This window comes from Ranitomeya variabilis, chromosome 1, assembly GCF_051348905.1.
Source record: "Ranitomeya variabilis isolate aRanVar5 chromosome 1, aRanVar5.hap1, whole genome shotgun sequence".
In the NCBI taxonomy this organism is placed as follows: domain Eukaryota; kingdom Metazoa; phylum Chordata; class Amphibia; order Anura; family Dendrobatidae; genus Ranitomeya; species Ranitomeya variabilis.
The window spans coordinates 639,148,307-639,166,266 of record NC_135232.1 but is presented as its reverse complement, the minus strand read 5'-3'; the positions used below and the strand labels follow the sequence as shown (position 1 = coordinate 639,166,266).

At 43.2% G+C, this 17,960-nt stretch overlaps 1 protein-coding gene across 2 annotated transcripts in view; it reads right to left on the bottom strand.

Moving 5' to 3' along the window:
• Positions 1-17,960, bottom strand: part of AKAP6 (A-kinase anchoring protein 6) — a 633,848-nt gene that overhangs the window by 408,326 nt on the left and 207,562 nt on the right. For both annotated transcript variants that reach the window (XM_077261103.1, XM_077261107.1), the window contains exon 4: positions 16,041-17,177. In XM_077261103.1, the coding sequence (XP_077117218.1) occupies positions 16,041-17,177 (1,137 nt within the window). The remainder of the gene's footprint in view (positions 1-16,040; positions 17,178-17,960) is intronic.

Here is a 17,960-nt window from a genome sequence, read left to right as displayed (position 1 = left end):
AGGTTAACCTAACTAATTGCTTCTAGCTGTGATTCACTCCGATCTTAATATTTATTTCTGTGCACTGGTGTAACGAACATTTAACATTTGGCGTCCTGCCAATCCAATATATTTAGCCCTTTTCTAGTTTTCCTATAGTGTAACCATCATACAGGTCCTACACTATCTATACCATCAACCAGCGCAGGTGATTTATATCTATTTATTATTTTCCTTGTTTTACTTCAGACAGAGTTCAGCACAGACTCTGTCACATCACCAGCTGCTTCGATTTCTTTAGCCCCCCTAATTTTTGCCTGTTGGTGCAGCGCCAGTGTATATTTTCCTCTTTTTTATTCAATATTAGCAAATGCCTCCAATTAGAAATGTAGTATAGCTCTTCTGATTCGCTACGTTGCTTGCTGCATGTGTATGTTATTGCAGAAGCTTAGGTATCCATGGTTATGTAAGGATATGGACACGCTGGCCACGTTTCTCCTTGAAGAAATACGTTTTGTCGTAAAGTGTAATGTTCATAATGTCATGCTTTATTGTGCTAAGTGTTAACAATATGTAATGTGAATAGTGTACGGCAATAGATGTGTGCAGTTTGACTATAAGGATAATTAGAGTAAAGAGTTGGGACTAGCCCACATTGGGAGGGTATAGTGTAGGCTGAGAACTTCCTCTTAGAGAGTTATATAGGGTCTAGAGTGCATAGTGAGTGGTTTAAAGGGTCCAAGAAGAGCAATGCCGCATTCTGAGATGAGCTTAAGTGAGACTGAAGAGAATGGATAGCGAGAACCTGAGCATAAGTGACCGAGAAACAGAGTGGCCTTCTGGAGACAGGTCCTAGGAGATGACACCTAGCCATGAGATCCTGAGCTTATAACTCTGGAAGGTAATGGGCCTTATCATGATTAATGAAGGGACCCAAGCGGGAGTTCCAAGATGACAGTAATGGGAAAAGGGACGCAGAACAAGCAGAGGAGATTTGTTGGCAAGGATTGTTGCGTTAAAGCTTGGTTGTAGTGAAGTAGGGAGAAACAGTGGACATAAAGATCCCTGGAGTAAATTATAGAGAAGAATACTGTGTGGAAAATGCTTCATGTTGTAAAGGAAACGTTCATAAGACTTTATACCCGTTATCCCCTGTACATAACCCTTACCAAGTTACCGTTCAGTAAAGACTTTGTTTTTGAATGGTGGAAAAGAGGGAAGCAAATAGTAGGCCTTTTTCATATACTTGGTTTCCATGGTCCCAAACACAACAGTTCAATCATCTGTACAGCACTATATGCCCTCATGTATAATGCTTCTGGACTAGGTGAAATTAGCAAAATATTCTGTCCCCTCTGCTGTATGACATACAGTGGAATTACACATTGGTAAGCCCATTTTAAGTTTTGTAATATATTTAGGCAGATATGAGAGATGAGTGAATATCTCAAAATCTGCTTAATCTGTCTTCAAAAAAGATGTAAAAGCCTCATTAGGAGAAAAAAATGCTGGTTTTAAGAACCCAAGAAAGTGCGAAGTACTGTGTAAGCATTAAAAAGACGCAAGGGTTTAATTACTTGTCTATATCACACCACTGCTGGCTCAAAGAGGGAGCCCTTGTGAAACCCAATGGACTATAGATCTGAGCACTCTGTCTAATGATGGAAAATAGGCAGATTTTTTCGTATATATAGCCAAAGCATCAATCAATGACCTAATCAAAGAAAATGCAAAGAAGATGTTCACAGTAAGAAAAGATAGTACCGTAAACCAACAAGAAAATATTCCCTATTGATGATCACTGTGTGAATAAAAATATATTAGATGCTGTGGTGTGCAACAACCATGCTGTATCGTCACAGGATGGTAACATGTCCGGAAAAGCACAGCGTCATCTTCATTAGCAGGAGAAATCTAGTAATAGTATGGGACAGCTGAGAGGAGGTCCCACCTATACCTGTCAATATGGTGTCACATAATTTATGCTTCGTTCATGGACTGACAAGAGGACGAGTTTGACACCCGTATAGTATATTACAGGGTGGACACTGACAGTTTTTAATGGTTTAAATGGAGGAAAAAAACAACCATTTTTACGTCACTCATCGTACACGTTTTTGCTATAGGCCAGGTTTTACACCCATGTGCAGGCCAGAGTTCACTGCATGTCATAAGGTTGCGTCGTGAGCTACAACCTGAAAGTGGCTGGAAGTTCTGGTTTATAGTGAAGAGGTCAGACATGTGGCGTGCCCAAAGACAGGGCAGTCAGCGGTGAGTATATGATTTTTCCATCCCTGTACCCACTTACGTACATATTCAGATTAGAACAAACCTACAGAACACATCTGGTTCGTAACACTGGACTGCCTGTATTGTTTATCGTTACTTTTTAATAATTTTGTAAGAAAGAAATCTCTTGACTCTTGTTATACCCCTTGTATACAGGTTATAGGATTTTGTGCTCACTCACCTGCGGTTGAGGTAGGCACAGAAAGCAGTTTTCATAAAGATGTCCAGTGAGGTTTATTAAAACTTCATAAAACTGTTTAAAGGGAACCTGTCACCTGAATTTGGCGGGACCGGTTTTGGGCCATATGGGCGGGGTTTTTGGGTGTTTGATTCACCCTTTCCTTACCCGCTGGCTGCATGCTGGCAATATTGGATTGAAGTTCATTCTCTGTCCTCCGGAGTACACGCCAGCACAAGGCAATATTGCCTTGCGCAGGCGTGTATTCCGGAGGACAGAGAATGAACTTCAATCCAATATTGCGGCCAGCATGCAGCCAGCGGGTAAGGAAAGGGTGAATCAAACACCCGAAAACCCCGCCCATATGACCCAAAACCGGTCCCGCCAAATTCAGGTGACAGGTTCCCCTTAAACATAAGCCATCAAAAGATAGCCTTCTCTGGCACAAAGTGAAAACAAGCAGAAAATAAACAGTCCATTAGTACTGTGGGTCTGCCTGCTCAGGTCAGTGTCCTTTGCAAACACACTGAAGGCCTCCACGTCTCCAGTCACAGACACTGAATGAGACACTTGGTCTCAATTTTATCTGCCAAACCACACCCCCGGTGTGGGGATATGTAAGCAGTCATTCCCACCCATTTCTTTTGACTGCTCGTAAAACCTAGCCCTGTCCAGTGGCCATCTTACATAACCCCCTGCCCAAAGCCAGAGGCTTGACACCTTCTACCATCACACAGTGGACTCTCGACAGAGCATCAGCATTGCCATGCAGTTTCCCTGGCTTATGCTCTACATGGAAGTTAAAATCCTTAAGTGCTAGGAACCACCTGGTGCATTGTTCCCCTTCTTCACCCTCATCTACTTCATTACTGAAACTGAAGCTAGCCCTGTGTAAACAGCGTGGATGAGGGTGAAGCCAAAATCAGGAATAATTAGAGGAAAAGTATAATAGAAACACGTCACCGCTTCTGTATTTATCACCCACTCCTGGTTTTGGCTTACAAATACTGAGGTAAAAAAACTCACCAAATACTCAACATGTGAATGTGGCCTATTTGAACATTTGCCCAAAAATCATTGAGGCCACGTACACACATTGAGAATTTGGTGACTTTTTTACCTCAGTATTTGTAAGCCAAAACCAGGAGTGGGTGATAAATGCAGAAAACAGCTGATTTGAACGTCTATTTTATTATATTTGGGTTTAAAAAAACAAAAAAAACCCATGTATTTATTTTCACTTGCAACTTCTGTTACTTGATCGCCTGTACTATATACTGCAATATGACGGAATACTAAATAGCAGAACTGAGGAGTAACAAAATGGTAATGGTAAGGAGGGCCTTTTGTTTTTGGGTCATCATCATATTATTTTTCCAATGGTTATTATTGTATTCTTAATAACAAATAACAATATTTATAGGGATAAAAGATAAAGAAAAAGAAGGGTGGGAAAAGGTTAAGGGTACACGAGGGGAAAAGAAGATATATTTTAATAGGGAATATGAGAATTTGGGAAAAGGAATAATTAAAGGGAAAGAGAAAAACAAAGAACAAAATCAAACAATAACGAAAAAAAATCCCTATGAAGATAGGGAAGAAAGGAAACCAGTGTACATAATATTATCCTTGGGTCATCATATTCTAAGACCCATAATGTTTTTTTATTTTTCTGTAGAAAGAGCAATGTGAGGGATTGTTTTTTTATGGACAGGCTGTAGAGTTTTCATTGGTACCATTTTAGGTACAGTTGTGCCAAAAGTTTACGTACCCTGGCAGAATTTTTGCTTTCTTGGCCTTTTTTCAGAGAATATGAATGATAACACCAAAACTTTTTCTCCACTCATGGTTAGTGGTTGGGTGAAGCCATTTATTGTCAAACTACTGTGTTTTCTCGTTTTAAATCATAATCAGAACAACACAAAACATCCAAATGACCCTGATCAAAAGTTCACATACCCTGGTGATTTTGGCCTGATAACATGAACAGAAGTTTACACAAATGGGTTGGAATGGCTACTAAAGGTAACCTCCTCACCTGTGACCTGTTTGATTGTAATGAGTGTGTGTACATAAAAGCTGAGTGAGTTTCTGGGACCAGACAGAATCTTGCATCTTTCATCCAGCCACTGACGTTTCTGGATTGTGAGTCATGGGAAATCAAAAGAATTGTCAATGGATCTATGGGAAAAGGTAGTTGAACTGTATAAAACAGGAACGGGATACAAAACGATATCCAAGGAATTGATAATGCCAGTCAGCAGCGGTCAAACTGTGATTAATAAATGGAAAATCAGGGGCTCTGTAAAAACAAAACCAGTGTCAGGTAAAATGTTGTCCACAACTGCCAGGAAAATTGTTCGGGATGCAAAAAAAACCTCAAAAATAATATCAGCTGAAATACAGGACTCTCTGAAAACTAGTGGTGCGGCTGTTTCAAGATGCACAATAAGGAGGCACTTGAAGAATAATGGGCTGCATGGTCGAGTCACCAGAAGAAAGCCATTACTGCGCAAATGCCACAAAGTATCTAGCCTACAATACGCAAAACAGCACAGAGACAAGCCTCAAAACTTCTGGAACAAGGTAATTTGGAGTCATGATACCAAAGTTGAACTTTATGGCCACAACCATAAACGTTACATTTGGAGAGAGGTCAACAAGGCCTATGATGAAAGGAACACCATTCCTACTGTAAAACACAGAGGTGGATTGCTGATGTTTTAGGGATGTGTGAGCTACAAAGGCACAGGAAACTTCAAAGTTGAAGGAAAGATGAATGCAGCACATTATCAGCAAATACTGGAGGCAAATTTGCACTCATAAGCACAGAAGCTGTGCATGGGACGTACTTGGATGTTCCAGCATGACAACGATCCAAAACACAAGGCCAAGTCGAACTGTCAATGGCTATAGCAGAACATAAAGAAGGTTCTGGAGTGGCCATCTCAGTCTCCTGACCTCAATATGATTGAGCCACTCTGGGGAGATCTCATGCGCGCAGTTCATGCTAGATAGTCCAGGAATTTACAGGAACTGTAGGCTTTTTGCCAAGAAGAGTGGGCAGCTTTACCATTTGAGAAAATAAAGAACCTCATCCACAACTACCACAAAAAACTTCAAGTTGTCATTGATGTTAGAGGGGGCAATACACGGTATTAAGAAATGGGGTATGTGAACTGTTGATCAGGGCCATTTGGATGTTTTGGGATGTCATTATGATTTAAAAAGAGAAAACACAGTAGATTGACAATAACTGGCTTCATCCAACCTCTAACCATGAGTGGAGAAAAAGTTTTGGTGTTATCATTCACATTCTCTGAAAATAGGCCAAGAAAGCCGAGGTATGTAAACTTTTGAGCACAACTGTATATATGACTTTTTGAATACATTTGGAATAGCACTGAATGAACATGGTCGGATAAGGTGTTATCTGAGCATGCTCGTGTTAACTGGGGGTCTTTGGCGTGCTCAAATAATATGTTTGAGTGCATGTCTAATGGTTGTTCGACAGCCGCAACACATGTGGGAATTGCATAACAAACAGGAAATCCCTGCATGTGTTGCGACTGTCGAACAGTTCTAGTTCTAATGATTGGTGGAGACCTCAGCTATCAGACATTTACGACCTATCCTGCGATGTATATTGCTTCCATATATTCCTACAGGAGGATGACTGATCCACTGTTTTGACCCAATGTCAAGCTGACCATTTTTTATTTAATCCATCCCTCATGTATATTCTGAAGCATGGCGTGCAGATTTTAATCACTCACATTAGAGCAAACCAGCAAGCCACTGTGCTGCACACTTCTTGTACTCTTTCCAGCGAACTACACTGCTCAAACAATGCTGGTGAGCCCTTAAATCACACATTTGACTTGGAAGAACAACAGATTCAAGCTGAAAATCTTTACTGACATAAATTGTGTAATTCGTTGAAGACAAAATTACGTGTCTAACGGTCAAGGAAGACCACAATTATCAACCAAGAGCTGGAAAATCGAAGTAAAAAATCTAAAATCACAGTAAATGCAACCAAATTAGTTTAGTTTTGTTATTTTTATTTTTCCCTTTTAAATGATTGCAGTTTGTAAAGAGTATGGGTGACAGTAAATATGGAAAAAGTTCTGAAACTATTCTTCATGATTTTTTTCAAATGACAAAAACCTGGCATTTTAACAGAGGTGTGTAAACTTTTTATGTCCACTGTACTATGTATGGAATGGGGTGTGAGAGCATTATGCAGTGTTTGGGTGGTGTTGGTGCATTATCGGTGTTTAGAATCCTGTTGTGGTCATTACACTGTATAGGGTGCTGTGGCAGCATAATACTGTATGTGTGTGGGGGGGCGACATACTGTGTGGGGATCCTGTGGAGAGCATTATACTGTGTGAGGGGATTTTGTGAGTATTATACTGTGTGGGTGCCCTGTGAGGACATTATACTGTGAGGGGTTTAAATGTGGGAGGGAACATACTATTGGGGCATCATACTATTCGTAGAGGCATCATACTATGTATGGGGGCATCATGCTGTGTAGGAGGGACATTATTGTGCAAGGCACTGTAAGAACACTATGCTGCGTAATGGCTTTATGGGGAGACTGCACTTTGTGAGGTCCTGTGAAGGCAACATACTGTGTGGTGAACGTGTGAGGGCATTATACTGTATATATGGCTATAGGGGCTCTATACTATGTGTTTGTATGGTGAGGGCATTATTCTGTGTAGGGGTTCTGTGAGGGCATTATACTGTATGAGGGACTATCTGATCACTATAATGTGTGGAGTGACTGTGGGGCACAGGCTTGGACTGGCCCACCGGAGAACCGGAGGATTCTCCGGTGGGCCCAGGCACTGACACCTGCTGGCATACTGGCCAGCAGCTGCCTAGGGCCCCCACTGCTCCAGGGCCCACCCCGGCCGCCCGCCTGCCTCCCACCCACCCTCCTTGAAGACGATACTCACCCTGCTCCAGCGATGCCTGTTTCGGCGTCTGCAGCTCGTCCTGAATGAGCGGTCATGTGGTACCGCTCATTAAGGTCATGAATATGTGCATATTCATGACGTTAATGAGCGGTATCACATGACCGCTCACGCAGGAAGAAGGTGCTGCGCTGGGAGTCGGGACAGAGCCAGAGGGATGTCGCCACGGCCGCGCGGTGAGACAGGTGAGTATGAGGGATGGGGGGATGAAGGAAGACATAAGCCGGCGCGCCATGCAAGATGGGAGCGGGGGGGGATATGAGCCATGCATACGGGGGGATATGAGCCATGCATACGGGGGGATATGAGCCATGCATACAGGGGGGAATATGAGCCATGCATTCAGGGAGGGGAATATGAGCCATGCATACAGGGGGGATATGGTCCATGCATACAGGAGGGGAAATATGAGCCATGCATACAGGGGGGGAATATGAGCCATGCATACGGGGGGGGAATATGAGCCATGCATACAGAGGGAGATATGAGCCATGCATACAGGGGGGAATATGAGCCATGCATACAGGGGGGGAATATGAGCCATGCATACAGGGGGGATATGAGCCATGCATACAGGAGGGGGAATATGAGCCATGCATACTGGGGGGGAATATGAGCCATGCATACAGGGGGGATATGAGCCATGCATACAGGGGGGAATATGAGCCATACATACAGGGGGGAATATGAGCCATGCATACAGGGGGAGGAATATGAGCCATGCGTACAGGGGGGGATATGAGCCATGCATACAGGGGGTGATATGAGCCATGCATACAGGGGGGGAATATGAGCCATGCATACAGGGGGGAATATGAGCCATGCATACAGGGGGGAATATGAGCCATGCATTCAGGGAGGGGAATATGAGCCATGCATACAGGGGGGATATGGTCCATGCATACAGGAGGGGAAATATGAGCCATGCATACAGGGGGGGAATATGAGCCATGCATACGGGGGGGGAATATGAGCCATGCATACAGAGGGAGATATGAGCCATGCATACAGGGGGGAATATGAGCCATGCATACAGGGGGGGAATATGAGCCATGCATACAGGGGGGATATGAGCCATGCATACAGGAGGGGGAATATGAGCCATGCATACTGGGGGGGAATATGAGCCATGCATACAGGGGGGATATGAGCCATGCATACAGGGGGGAATATGAGCCATACATACAGGGGGGAATATGAGCCATGCATACAGGGGGAGGAATATGAGCCATGCGTACAGGGGGGGATATGAGCCATGCATACAGGGGGTGATATGAGCCATGCATACAGGGGGGGAATATGAGCCATGCATACAGGGGGGAATATGAGCCATGCATACAGGAGGGGGAATATGAGCCATGCATACAGGGGGGGATATGAGCCATGCATACAGGGGGGGGGGATATGAGCCATGCATACAGGGGGGAATATGAGCCATGCACAGGGGGGGGATATGAGCCATGCATACAGGGGGGGATATGAGCCATGCATACAGGGGGGGGGATATCAGCCATGCATACGGGGGGAATATGAGCCATGCATATAGGGGGGAATATGAGCTATGCCTACGGGGGGAGGGATATGAGCCATCCATACAGGAGGGGGAATATGAGCCATGCATACAGGAGGGGGGAGATGAGCCATGCATACAGGAGGGGGTCATTATACAGTATTGAGCATCATGTGGGATCAGTATACAGTATGGAGAACTGTGTGTGGCTATTATACAGTATTGAGCATCATGTGTGGCCGTTATAAAGTATGGAGCATCATGTGTGGCCAATGGACATTATACAGTACGAAGCATCATGTGTGGCCATTATACAGTATGGAGCATCATTTGTGGCCATTATACAGTATTGAGCATCATGTGGGATCATTATACAGTATGGATAACTGTGTGTGGGCGTTATACAGTATGGAGCACTATGTGTGGCCATTATACAGTATGGAGCACTGTGTGGCCATTATACATTATGGAGCATCATGTGTGGCCATTATACAGTATTGAGCATCATGTGTGGCCATTATACAGTATGGAGCACTGTGTGGCCATTATACATTATGGAGCATCATGTGTGGCCATTATACACTATGGAGCATCATGTGTGGCCATTATACAGTATTGAGCATCATGTGTGGCCATTATACAGTATGGAGAACTGTGTGTGGCCATTATACAGTATGGAGCATCATGTGTGGTGGCCGTTATACAGTATTGAGCATCATGTGCGGCCATTATACAGTATGGAGCACTGTGTGGCCATATTTTTTTTTGTTAATAATTATTGTATATAAAACAGTGTGATCAGCAGTGCTAAATGGCTGTGGTTGGGACGCGGATATGGCTGTGACTAGTTGTGAAATGGGTTTGGTCAGAGGTGTGGCCTAAAATTTTCCGCGGCGCAAACTTTATACCTCCTTCCCTTCTTCAAAAGTTGGGAGGTATGGTACCACATTTGCCAGATCACGGCAAGTGATCCCATAGGGAATGAATGAGGCCGAACGCAGTGTTGCCGTAAGTGATCCGTTACGCGGCACATGCAGAAAAACTGCCGGATCTGCTGCAAAAGGCGACTTTCACGTCAGCGATTCTTGCCACAGTCACTGCCGATAGTGTCATACTCACCAAAGTTGAGGCAGCACTAAAAGTGCTTAGGGCAGCAGAAACTCTAAATACGGCCCTGGGGGGCTACATTATATTCTGTAGGGGGACTGCATTAAACTCAGGGTACTACATTATATTATGGGGGCTACATCATACTATATGAGGGGTTACAGTATACTCTATGGGGGGCTGCATTATATTCTGTGGTGAGGCTGTATTATTCTCTCAGGGGACTACATTATATTATGGGGGGCTACATCATACTATATGAGGGGGCTACAGTATACTCTATGGGGGGCTGCATTATATTCTGTGGTGGAACTGCATTCTCTCAGGGGACTACATTATATTCTGTGGTGGGTTGCATTATACTATATGAGGGGGGCTGCATTATACCCTATGGGGGTGCTACATTATATTCTGTGGTGGGGACTGCGTCATACCTGAGGGGGTTGCATTATATTTTGTGGGGTGCTGCATTATATTCTATGAGAGGGGACCGCATTATATTTTATGAGGGGGCTACCCCAACCCTTGCTACATAATTAAGACGTGAACTACCTTATATTATACCCTGATATTAGCGCTTTTTACCGCACAATTGGTGGTCTTGTATCTATTTCTATGTAGCTACATAGTGGGCCCCAAGAATGATTTTCTCAGGTGGGCCCAAGGTGCTCCAGTCCGACGCTGGTGGGGCATCACGTTGTATGTAGGGGTATCATACAGTGTTGGAGGGAATGTCTTCTTGGGGTATCATACTGTGTGTAGGAGCAGGGAGGCATCATAACATTGGGGATTGTTGGGACATCATACTGTACTGGAGAGAATGTACTCTGGTTCATCATACTGTATGGGGAGCTGTAGACACATCATACTGTGTGGGGGAACATTATACCATGTGGAGGGCTTTGGGGACATTCTACTATGTGTGGGGCTATAGTGCCATTATACTGTGTAGGTGGACTGTGGGTGCAACATACTATTTGTGGTCAGACTATGGGGAAATCAAATTGTGTGGGGACTTTTGAGGCATCATAATGAGTAGTGATAAATGAGGTGTCAAAAAGTTGTATCACTAATGGGCTGCCTTCACTAGGAGCAATATTTTAAAGTAGGCACATATAAAGGACTGGGTGAGGTTAAAGAAGTGATTTACTGTAAAATAAATATATAAGTATGTGTCAAAGTTAATTATTTTACAGTAAATCACTTCTTTAACCTCACCCAGTCCTTTATATGTGCCTACTTTAAAATATTGCTCCTAGTATATATATGCATTGGTTAAATAATAACTAAACTATGATTGAATTAATCCAAATTAGTTTAATTTCTAAGTGTTATTAATAACAAATGCAACAAATATACTGTCTTAAACCAGGACACTCAGTACGTTTTCAGACTCACTACTTTCAATAACAGCCATAAACAACACAGTGTTCCATTGTAACAACAGCATCATATTTCCCAAAGCTATTAAATTAGCTTTGGGAAATATGATGCTGTTGTTACAATGGAACACTGTGTTGTTTATGGCTGTTATTGAAAGTAGTGAGTCTGAAAACGTACTGAGTGTCCTGGTTTAAGACAGTATATTTCTTGCATTTGTTATTAATAATACTTAGAAATTAAGCTAATTTGGATTAATTCAATCATAGTTTAGTTATTATTTAACCAATGCATATATAGCGGGCGAGTACTTGAAAATTCTGCAGTGAGCAATCTAAACTCTTATGTGCAATTTTAGTTTTAACCACAAGATGGCAGTGCAGGCTGCAAAATGAAAAAGTAACACTACTACAAATCCAAGTGCAGAAGGCTGTAGCTCAGCTCTCTCAGGCTGTAGCACATCTCTGGCTGTAGGACATCTCACTCAGGCTGTAGTACAGCTCTCTCAGGCTGTAGCACTGCTCTCTCAGGCTGTAGCACAGCTCCCTCAGGCTGTAGCACAGCTCTCTCAGGCTGTAGCACAGCTCTCTCAGGCTGCAGCACAGCTCTCTCAGGCTGTAGCACAGCTCACTATGGCTGTAGCACAGCTCTCTCAGGCTGTAGCACAGCTCACTGTGGCTGTAGCACAGCTTAGTAAGGCTGTAGCACAGCTCTCTCAGGCTGTAGCACAGCTCCCTCAGGCTGTAGCACAGCTCACTATGGCTGTAGCACAACTCTCTCAGGCTGCAGCACAGCTCTCTTAGGCTGTAGCACAGCTCACTGTGGCTGTAGCACAGCTTAGTAAGGCTGTAGCACAGCTCAGGAAAAACTTTAGAGTTGTGCTGTAATGCAAAACCAATAATATTCGATGAGCATATATTTTATTTCCTATGCCTTTGAATTTATAGGAATGCATACAGAAGTGTTACCTTCTACTATCTTAAGAGAGATTTGTGGGATTTTTTTTAAGTATAGATTTGCAGAATGTGCCGTGTTATTTGCTGCAGGTGACTTGTGATGCGTTGTATAGTTATGACTTCACCACTGCATGCTGTCGACAAGGACTGGGGCTGCAGAGGGTGAGTATAGGTTAGTGGCAGTCACAGGCTGCTGAAGATCCCCTTAACTGCCATCTTGGTCCTCCTGTGAAACTTAGCCATAGAAACTACTGTACAAGCATGGCCATAGCAACAAACCCTATATGCACACACAATACCCTAGCCCTGTCTAAATATAACAAGTGCACCTATAATAAAGTCAGCCATCAAAAATGCCCCTTCCAATAAATAAAAAACATTTAATACAATCATATAGGTAATTTAACTAACTGCCAACATACAGATAAATCAATCAAACCAATACAAACAAGCAGCAATAAGGAAAAAATGTACTATAAGTTAGTGTATAATTTACAAATATATATATATATATATATATATATATATATATATATATATATATATATATATATATATATATATATATATACACATGCTCTTTAGAAGCTGGATCAGCAGAAGTCAACTGATAACCAAGGTACTGTAGCTTTTACTGAAAAAAGGATTACCTCTGAGGGACAAACCCATTATTGCTCCCTCCAAATTTCTTTTAAATTGCCTACTCCTTTGATAGTCTTTCTATTATGAAGAATAAAGATCTGAGATACAAGTTATCGTTATGTTTTTGCATGAGCATGTGGTTATGTAAGGTTCCACTTAAAGAGGACTTATCACTTTCCATCAAATATTTTTGATCTTACGCCTCTCCATGCCTGCTGTGTACCCCTCTAGCTTTTTGTGCCTTATATGTGAATCTTGTCACGGTTCCACCCCTCAGTGTGTCTCAGATGCAGTTACTGAAGCTGTCAGTGTATTGATTGACATCTCAGTCATCCAGTCTGGCGCAGGGGCATGCTGAACTATCAGTGTGTTGATTTGACAGCTCGGCTTTCCAATCTGAGACTGTGAGGTGCTGGCTGTTTCCAAGTGTTACCCCAGGTAACTGGCATGCTACTTAACTGATCTGTTGCTCCCAGACCTCTGCCAGATGTACAATCAGCTAAGTGTGGTTTGTCTCTTTGTGCCTTGCGCTCTATGTGTTGATCTTTCGTTGCCTGACCTTGGACCTCGTTCTGACCATCCTTCTGTTTGACCCTTTCTGCTCTGATCTGTTATCCTCCTTGTATTTTGACAATGGAAGGTTACCTGACTACGTTTTTGTCTCTTCCTTCTGTTTATGATGTACCCTCCTGACTTCAGACCTTGGACTCCTTGACTATCCTGACTCACGGCTTGGTTGTGAGAAATGACTAGTGTCACAAATCTAGCTTTGAGTTAAGGGTTTGTCCACTACATGGACAACTCATTTTCATTCCTCATGTTTGGCCACTTTAAAATAAAAACACCTATACTTACCTCTGTGCCGGCGCCTTTCCAGTGGTGTTGGCACTCGCGTTCCCGAAACTCAAGTGCAACTGTTATGTCACATGAACCTTGGGCCCAACCAGCGCCAGCTTCACTGTCCTCACCTTCAGACAATTTGAACATCAAGAATAAGTCAGCAGCCACAGCATTGACTTCCTCTTGATTATTTATACAGTATAGACCAAAAGTTTGGACACACCTTCTCATTTAAAGATTTTTCTGTATTTTCATGACTGAAAATTGTACATTCACACTGAAGGCATCAAAACTATGAATTAACACTAATACTTAACAAATAAGTGTGAAGCAACTGAAATTATGTCTTATATTCTAGGTTCTTCAAAGTAGCCACCTTTTGCTTTGATGACTGCTTTGCACACTCTTGGCATTCTTTTGATGAGCTTCAAGAGGTAGTCACTGGGAATAGTTTTCACTTCACAGGTGTGCCCTGTCAGGTTTAATAAGTGGGATTTCTTGCCTTATAAATGATGTTGGGACCATCAGTTGTGTTGTGCAGAAGTCTGGTGGATACACAGCTGATAGTCCTACTGAATAGACTGTTAGAATTTGTATTGTGGCAAGAAAAAAGCAGCTAAGTAAAGAAAAACGAGTGGCCATCATTACTTTAAGAAATGAAGGTCAGTCAGTCTGAAAAATTGGGAAAACTTTGAAAGTGTCCCCAAGTGCAGTGGCAAAAACAATCAAGCGCTACAAAGAAACTGGCTCACATGAGGAAAGGAAGACCAAGAGTCACCTCTGCTTCTGAGGATAAGCTTATCCGAGTCACCAGCTTCAGAAATCGCAGGTTAACAGCAGCTCAGATTAGAGACCAGGTCAATGCCACACAGAGTTCTATAGCAGCAGACACATCTCTACAACAACTGTTAAGAGGAGACTTTGTGCAGCAGGCCTTCATGGTAAAATAGCTGCTAGGAAACCACTGCTAGGGACAGGCAACAAGCAGAAGAGACTTGTTTGGGCTAAAGAACACAAGGAATGGACATTAGACGAGTGGAAATCTGTGCTTTAGTCAGATGAGTCCAAATTTGAGATCTTTTGTTCCGACCACCGTGTCTTTGTGCGACGCAGAAAAGGTGAACGAATGGACTCTACATGCCTGGTTCCCACCGTGAAGCATGGAGGAGGAGGTGTGATGTTGTGGGGGTGCTTTGCTGGTGACACTGTTGGGGATTTATTCAAAATTGAAGGCATACTCAACCAGCAAGGCTACCACAGCATCTTGCAGCAGCATGGTATTCCATCCAGTTTGCATTTAGTTGGACCATAATTTATTTTTCAACAGGACAATGACCCCAAACACACCTCCAGGCTGTGTAAGGGCTATTTTACCAAGAAGGAGAGTGATGGGGTGCTACGCCAGATGACCTGGCCTCCACAGTCACCAGACCTGAACCCAATCGACATGGTTTGGGGTGAGCGGGACTGCAGAGTGAAGGCAAAAGGGCCAACAAGTGCTAAGCATCTCTGGGAACTCCTTCAAGATTGTTGGAAGACCATTCCTGGTAACTACCTCTTGAAGCTCATCAAGAGAAGGCCAAAAGTGTGCAAAGCAGTCATCAAAGCAAAAGGTGACTACTTTGAAGAACCTAAAATATAAGACATAATTTCAGTTGTTTCACACTTTTCTGTTAAGTATATAATTCCACATGTGTTATTTCATAGTTTTGATGCCTTCAGTGTGAATGTACAATTTTCATAGTCATGAAAATAAAGAAAAATCTTTAAATGAGAAAGTGTGTCCAAACTTATGGTCTGCACTGTACATCCGAAGGCGATGACAGTGATGCCCTGGGAACGGCACCGGCATGAGACGTAAATATCAGTGTTTTTATTTTAACGGGGCTAAACATGAAGAATAAGAAAGGGTTGTCCTAGTTCTGGTCAACCCCTTGGAGGATCACAACCTCTTTCCTATGAAGACTGAATTTGCATACAAGATCCAAAAAGGAAGAGGGATACATATAGCAGGATCAGAGGGACGTAGGAGCAAAAAAACAATCCCAGACTCAGGACAACAGTGGTATTTACACTATAAAAATTCAGATATTTGACAAGGTCCTCTTTAAAGTGGCAAAACACAAAATGCTAAATGTCCCCCTGCATGATCTGATGAATGGTACACTTACCTGGATTTTTTCCCACACATGCCGATCATTATCCTGTCTCTGTATATCCCACATTAGCCTCTGTATAAGTGCTGCTCTGTTCTGTCGTACACTGTTTGCTGGAGCGCCAGTCTGTGGTGTTGATCGCCCACTGCCATTCAGATACAGTGCCATCTCACTGGATGTACTAGGAGAGATACAACGGGGTGAGCTGGGCCCAAGCTCAGAGCCTGAACTTATCTCCCAGTCCTCTACATCCCGCAGTGCTGGTTGGGGCTCTTCAGGAGTTGGAGACACCAGCTGCGAAAGGCTACCTAGGCGCAAGGCAAGAAGGTCTGCTTGGTGTAAATGTGGTGGTAATGCCAGGAACTCATCTGACCCATACCAACTGTCTGGCCCTAATTCCTGTGGAGATGAATCCAGCAGTCTGTTATCCTGATTCTGACTTCCATTTGGTGTGCTGCAGAGCGAGTGATTACAATTGCTGGATGACTCTCTACCATCTAGGTCCTGGTGTTCCTCACTGTAGTGCTCTCTTGATGCCATATTCTGTTTGGTTACATCGTCTTCAAGCACTTGACTTGAAAGAAATGATGGGACTGAGGAGTATGTGGGAGTCGGAATAAGACCAAAGTGTTTTGGGGGGGAAGTGGGACACACTGGCAAAGGAGAGTTAGGTTCATTGGATGATTGGTTGTCTGCTGGTGCCCAGTTAGTCAGATCATTAAGAAACAGTCCCCTCTTTGGCAAGGATGGACGTGTAGGGGAATCTCCTCCATGATCACTGCTCTCTTGAAGAGGTCTTTTTGGTGTGGTGCTTTCGCTGGGCGTGAACAATTTAAGAGACTGCTGTCCTGGCTGATCAAGCTGTTTAGGAGCTAAGTCTTGTTCCATCTCAGCATTAAGGGTGACGTCTTCGTTGGAAATCACAGTCAGCAGGCCTGGACCCTTAACCAGATCTGGAAACTCCTGTTGCATAGCGTTGTATGTCCAATCTTCTAATGGCTTTGCAGGAGGAGGTGGTGTGTCCTCCTCCCTAGGACTATAGTCTGACAACTCAAATGCTGTGATCCCACAATCTAGAGAGAGATAATCTGGGGGGCATCTAATGGTCAACTGACCCGAGCCATCCACTTCAGTGAGAGCATCTAGCCTATCCTGGAAGAAAAAAAAAAAGAGTTCAGTTCACTGTTTGATATATTCTATCAATCCATAAGACCTCAAGATACCATTTATATACTGAATACTAATGTTTTTCACCAAATCCTCCCACAGTATAGACTTATACTTTCCTTTGTACTTATTTCTAGGTGAAGACACAGAGAAGAAAAAAAAAATATGTATTTAAAAGTAAAAATATATATTTAGTTGTAGATAAAATGGATTTTAATTTAGGACATGAAAATGTTCTAATCTTATTTTGACCCGAACTCAGTGTCCCGTTAAATGAAGATAATAATCCTACAGATTGCTCTTTAGAGTATGTACAAATGGTTGACGTCACATCAATAGCGCGCATCACCGCTCTATAGCCAGTCACTGAGCGCAGCCTTCTAACTCGGTGCATGTGCACTAAGCTCAGGTACTGTGACGTGCACTATCAATGTGACATCACCGCACTATAGTCAGTCACTGAGCGCAGCCTTCTAACTCAGTGCATGTGCACTAAGCTCAGGTACTGTGACGTGCACTATCAATGTGACATCACCGCACTATAGTCAGTCACTGAGCGCAGCCTTCTAACTCAGTATATGTGCACTAAGCTCAGGTACTGTGACGTGCACTATCAATGTGGCATCACCGCACTATAGTCAGTCACTGAGCGCAGCCTTCTAACTCAGTGCATGTGCACTAAGCTCAGGTACTGTGACGTGCAGTATCAATGTGACATCACCGCACTATAGTCAGTCACTGAGCGCAGCCTTCTAACTCAGTGCATGT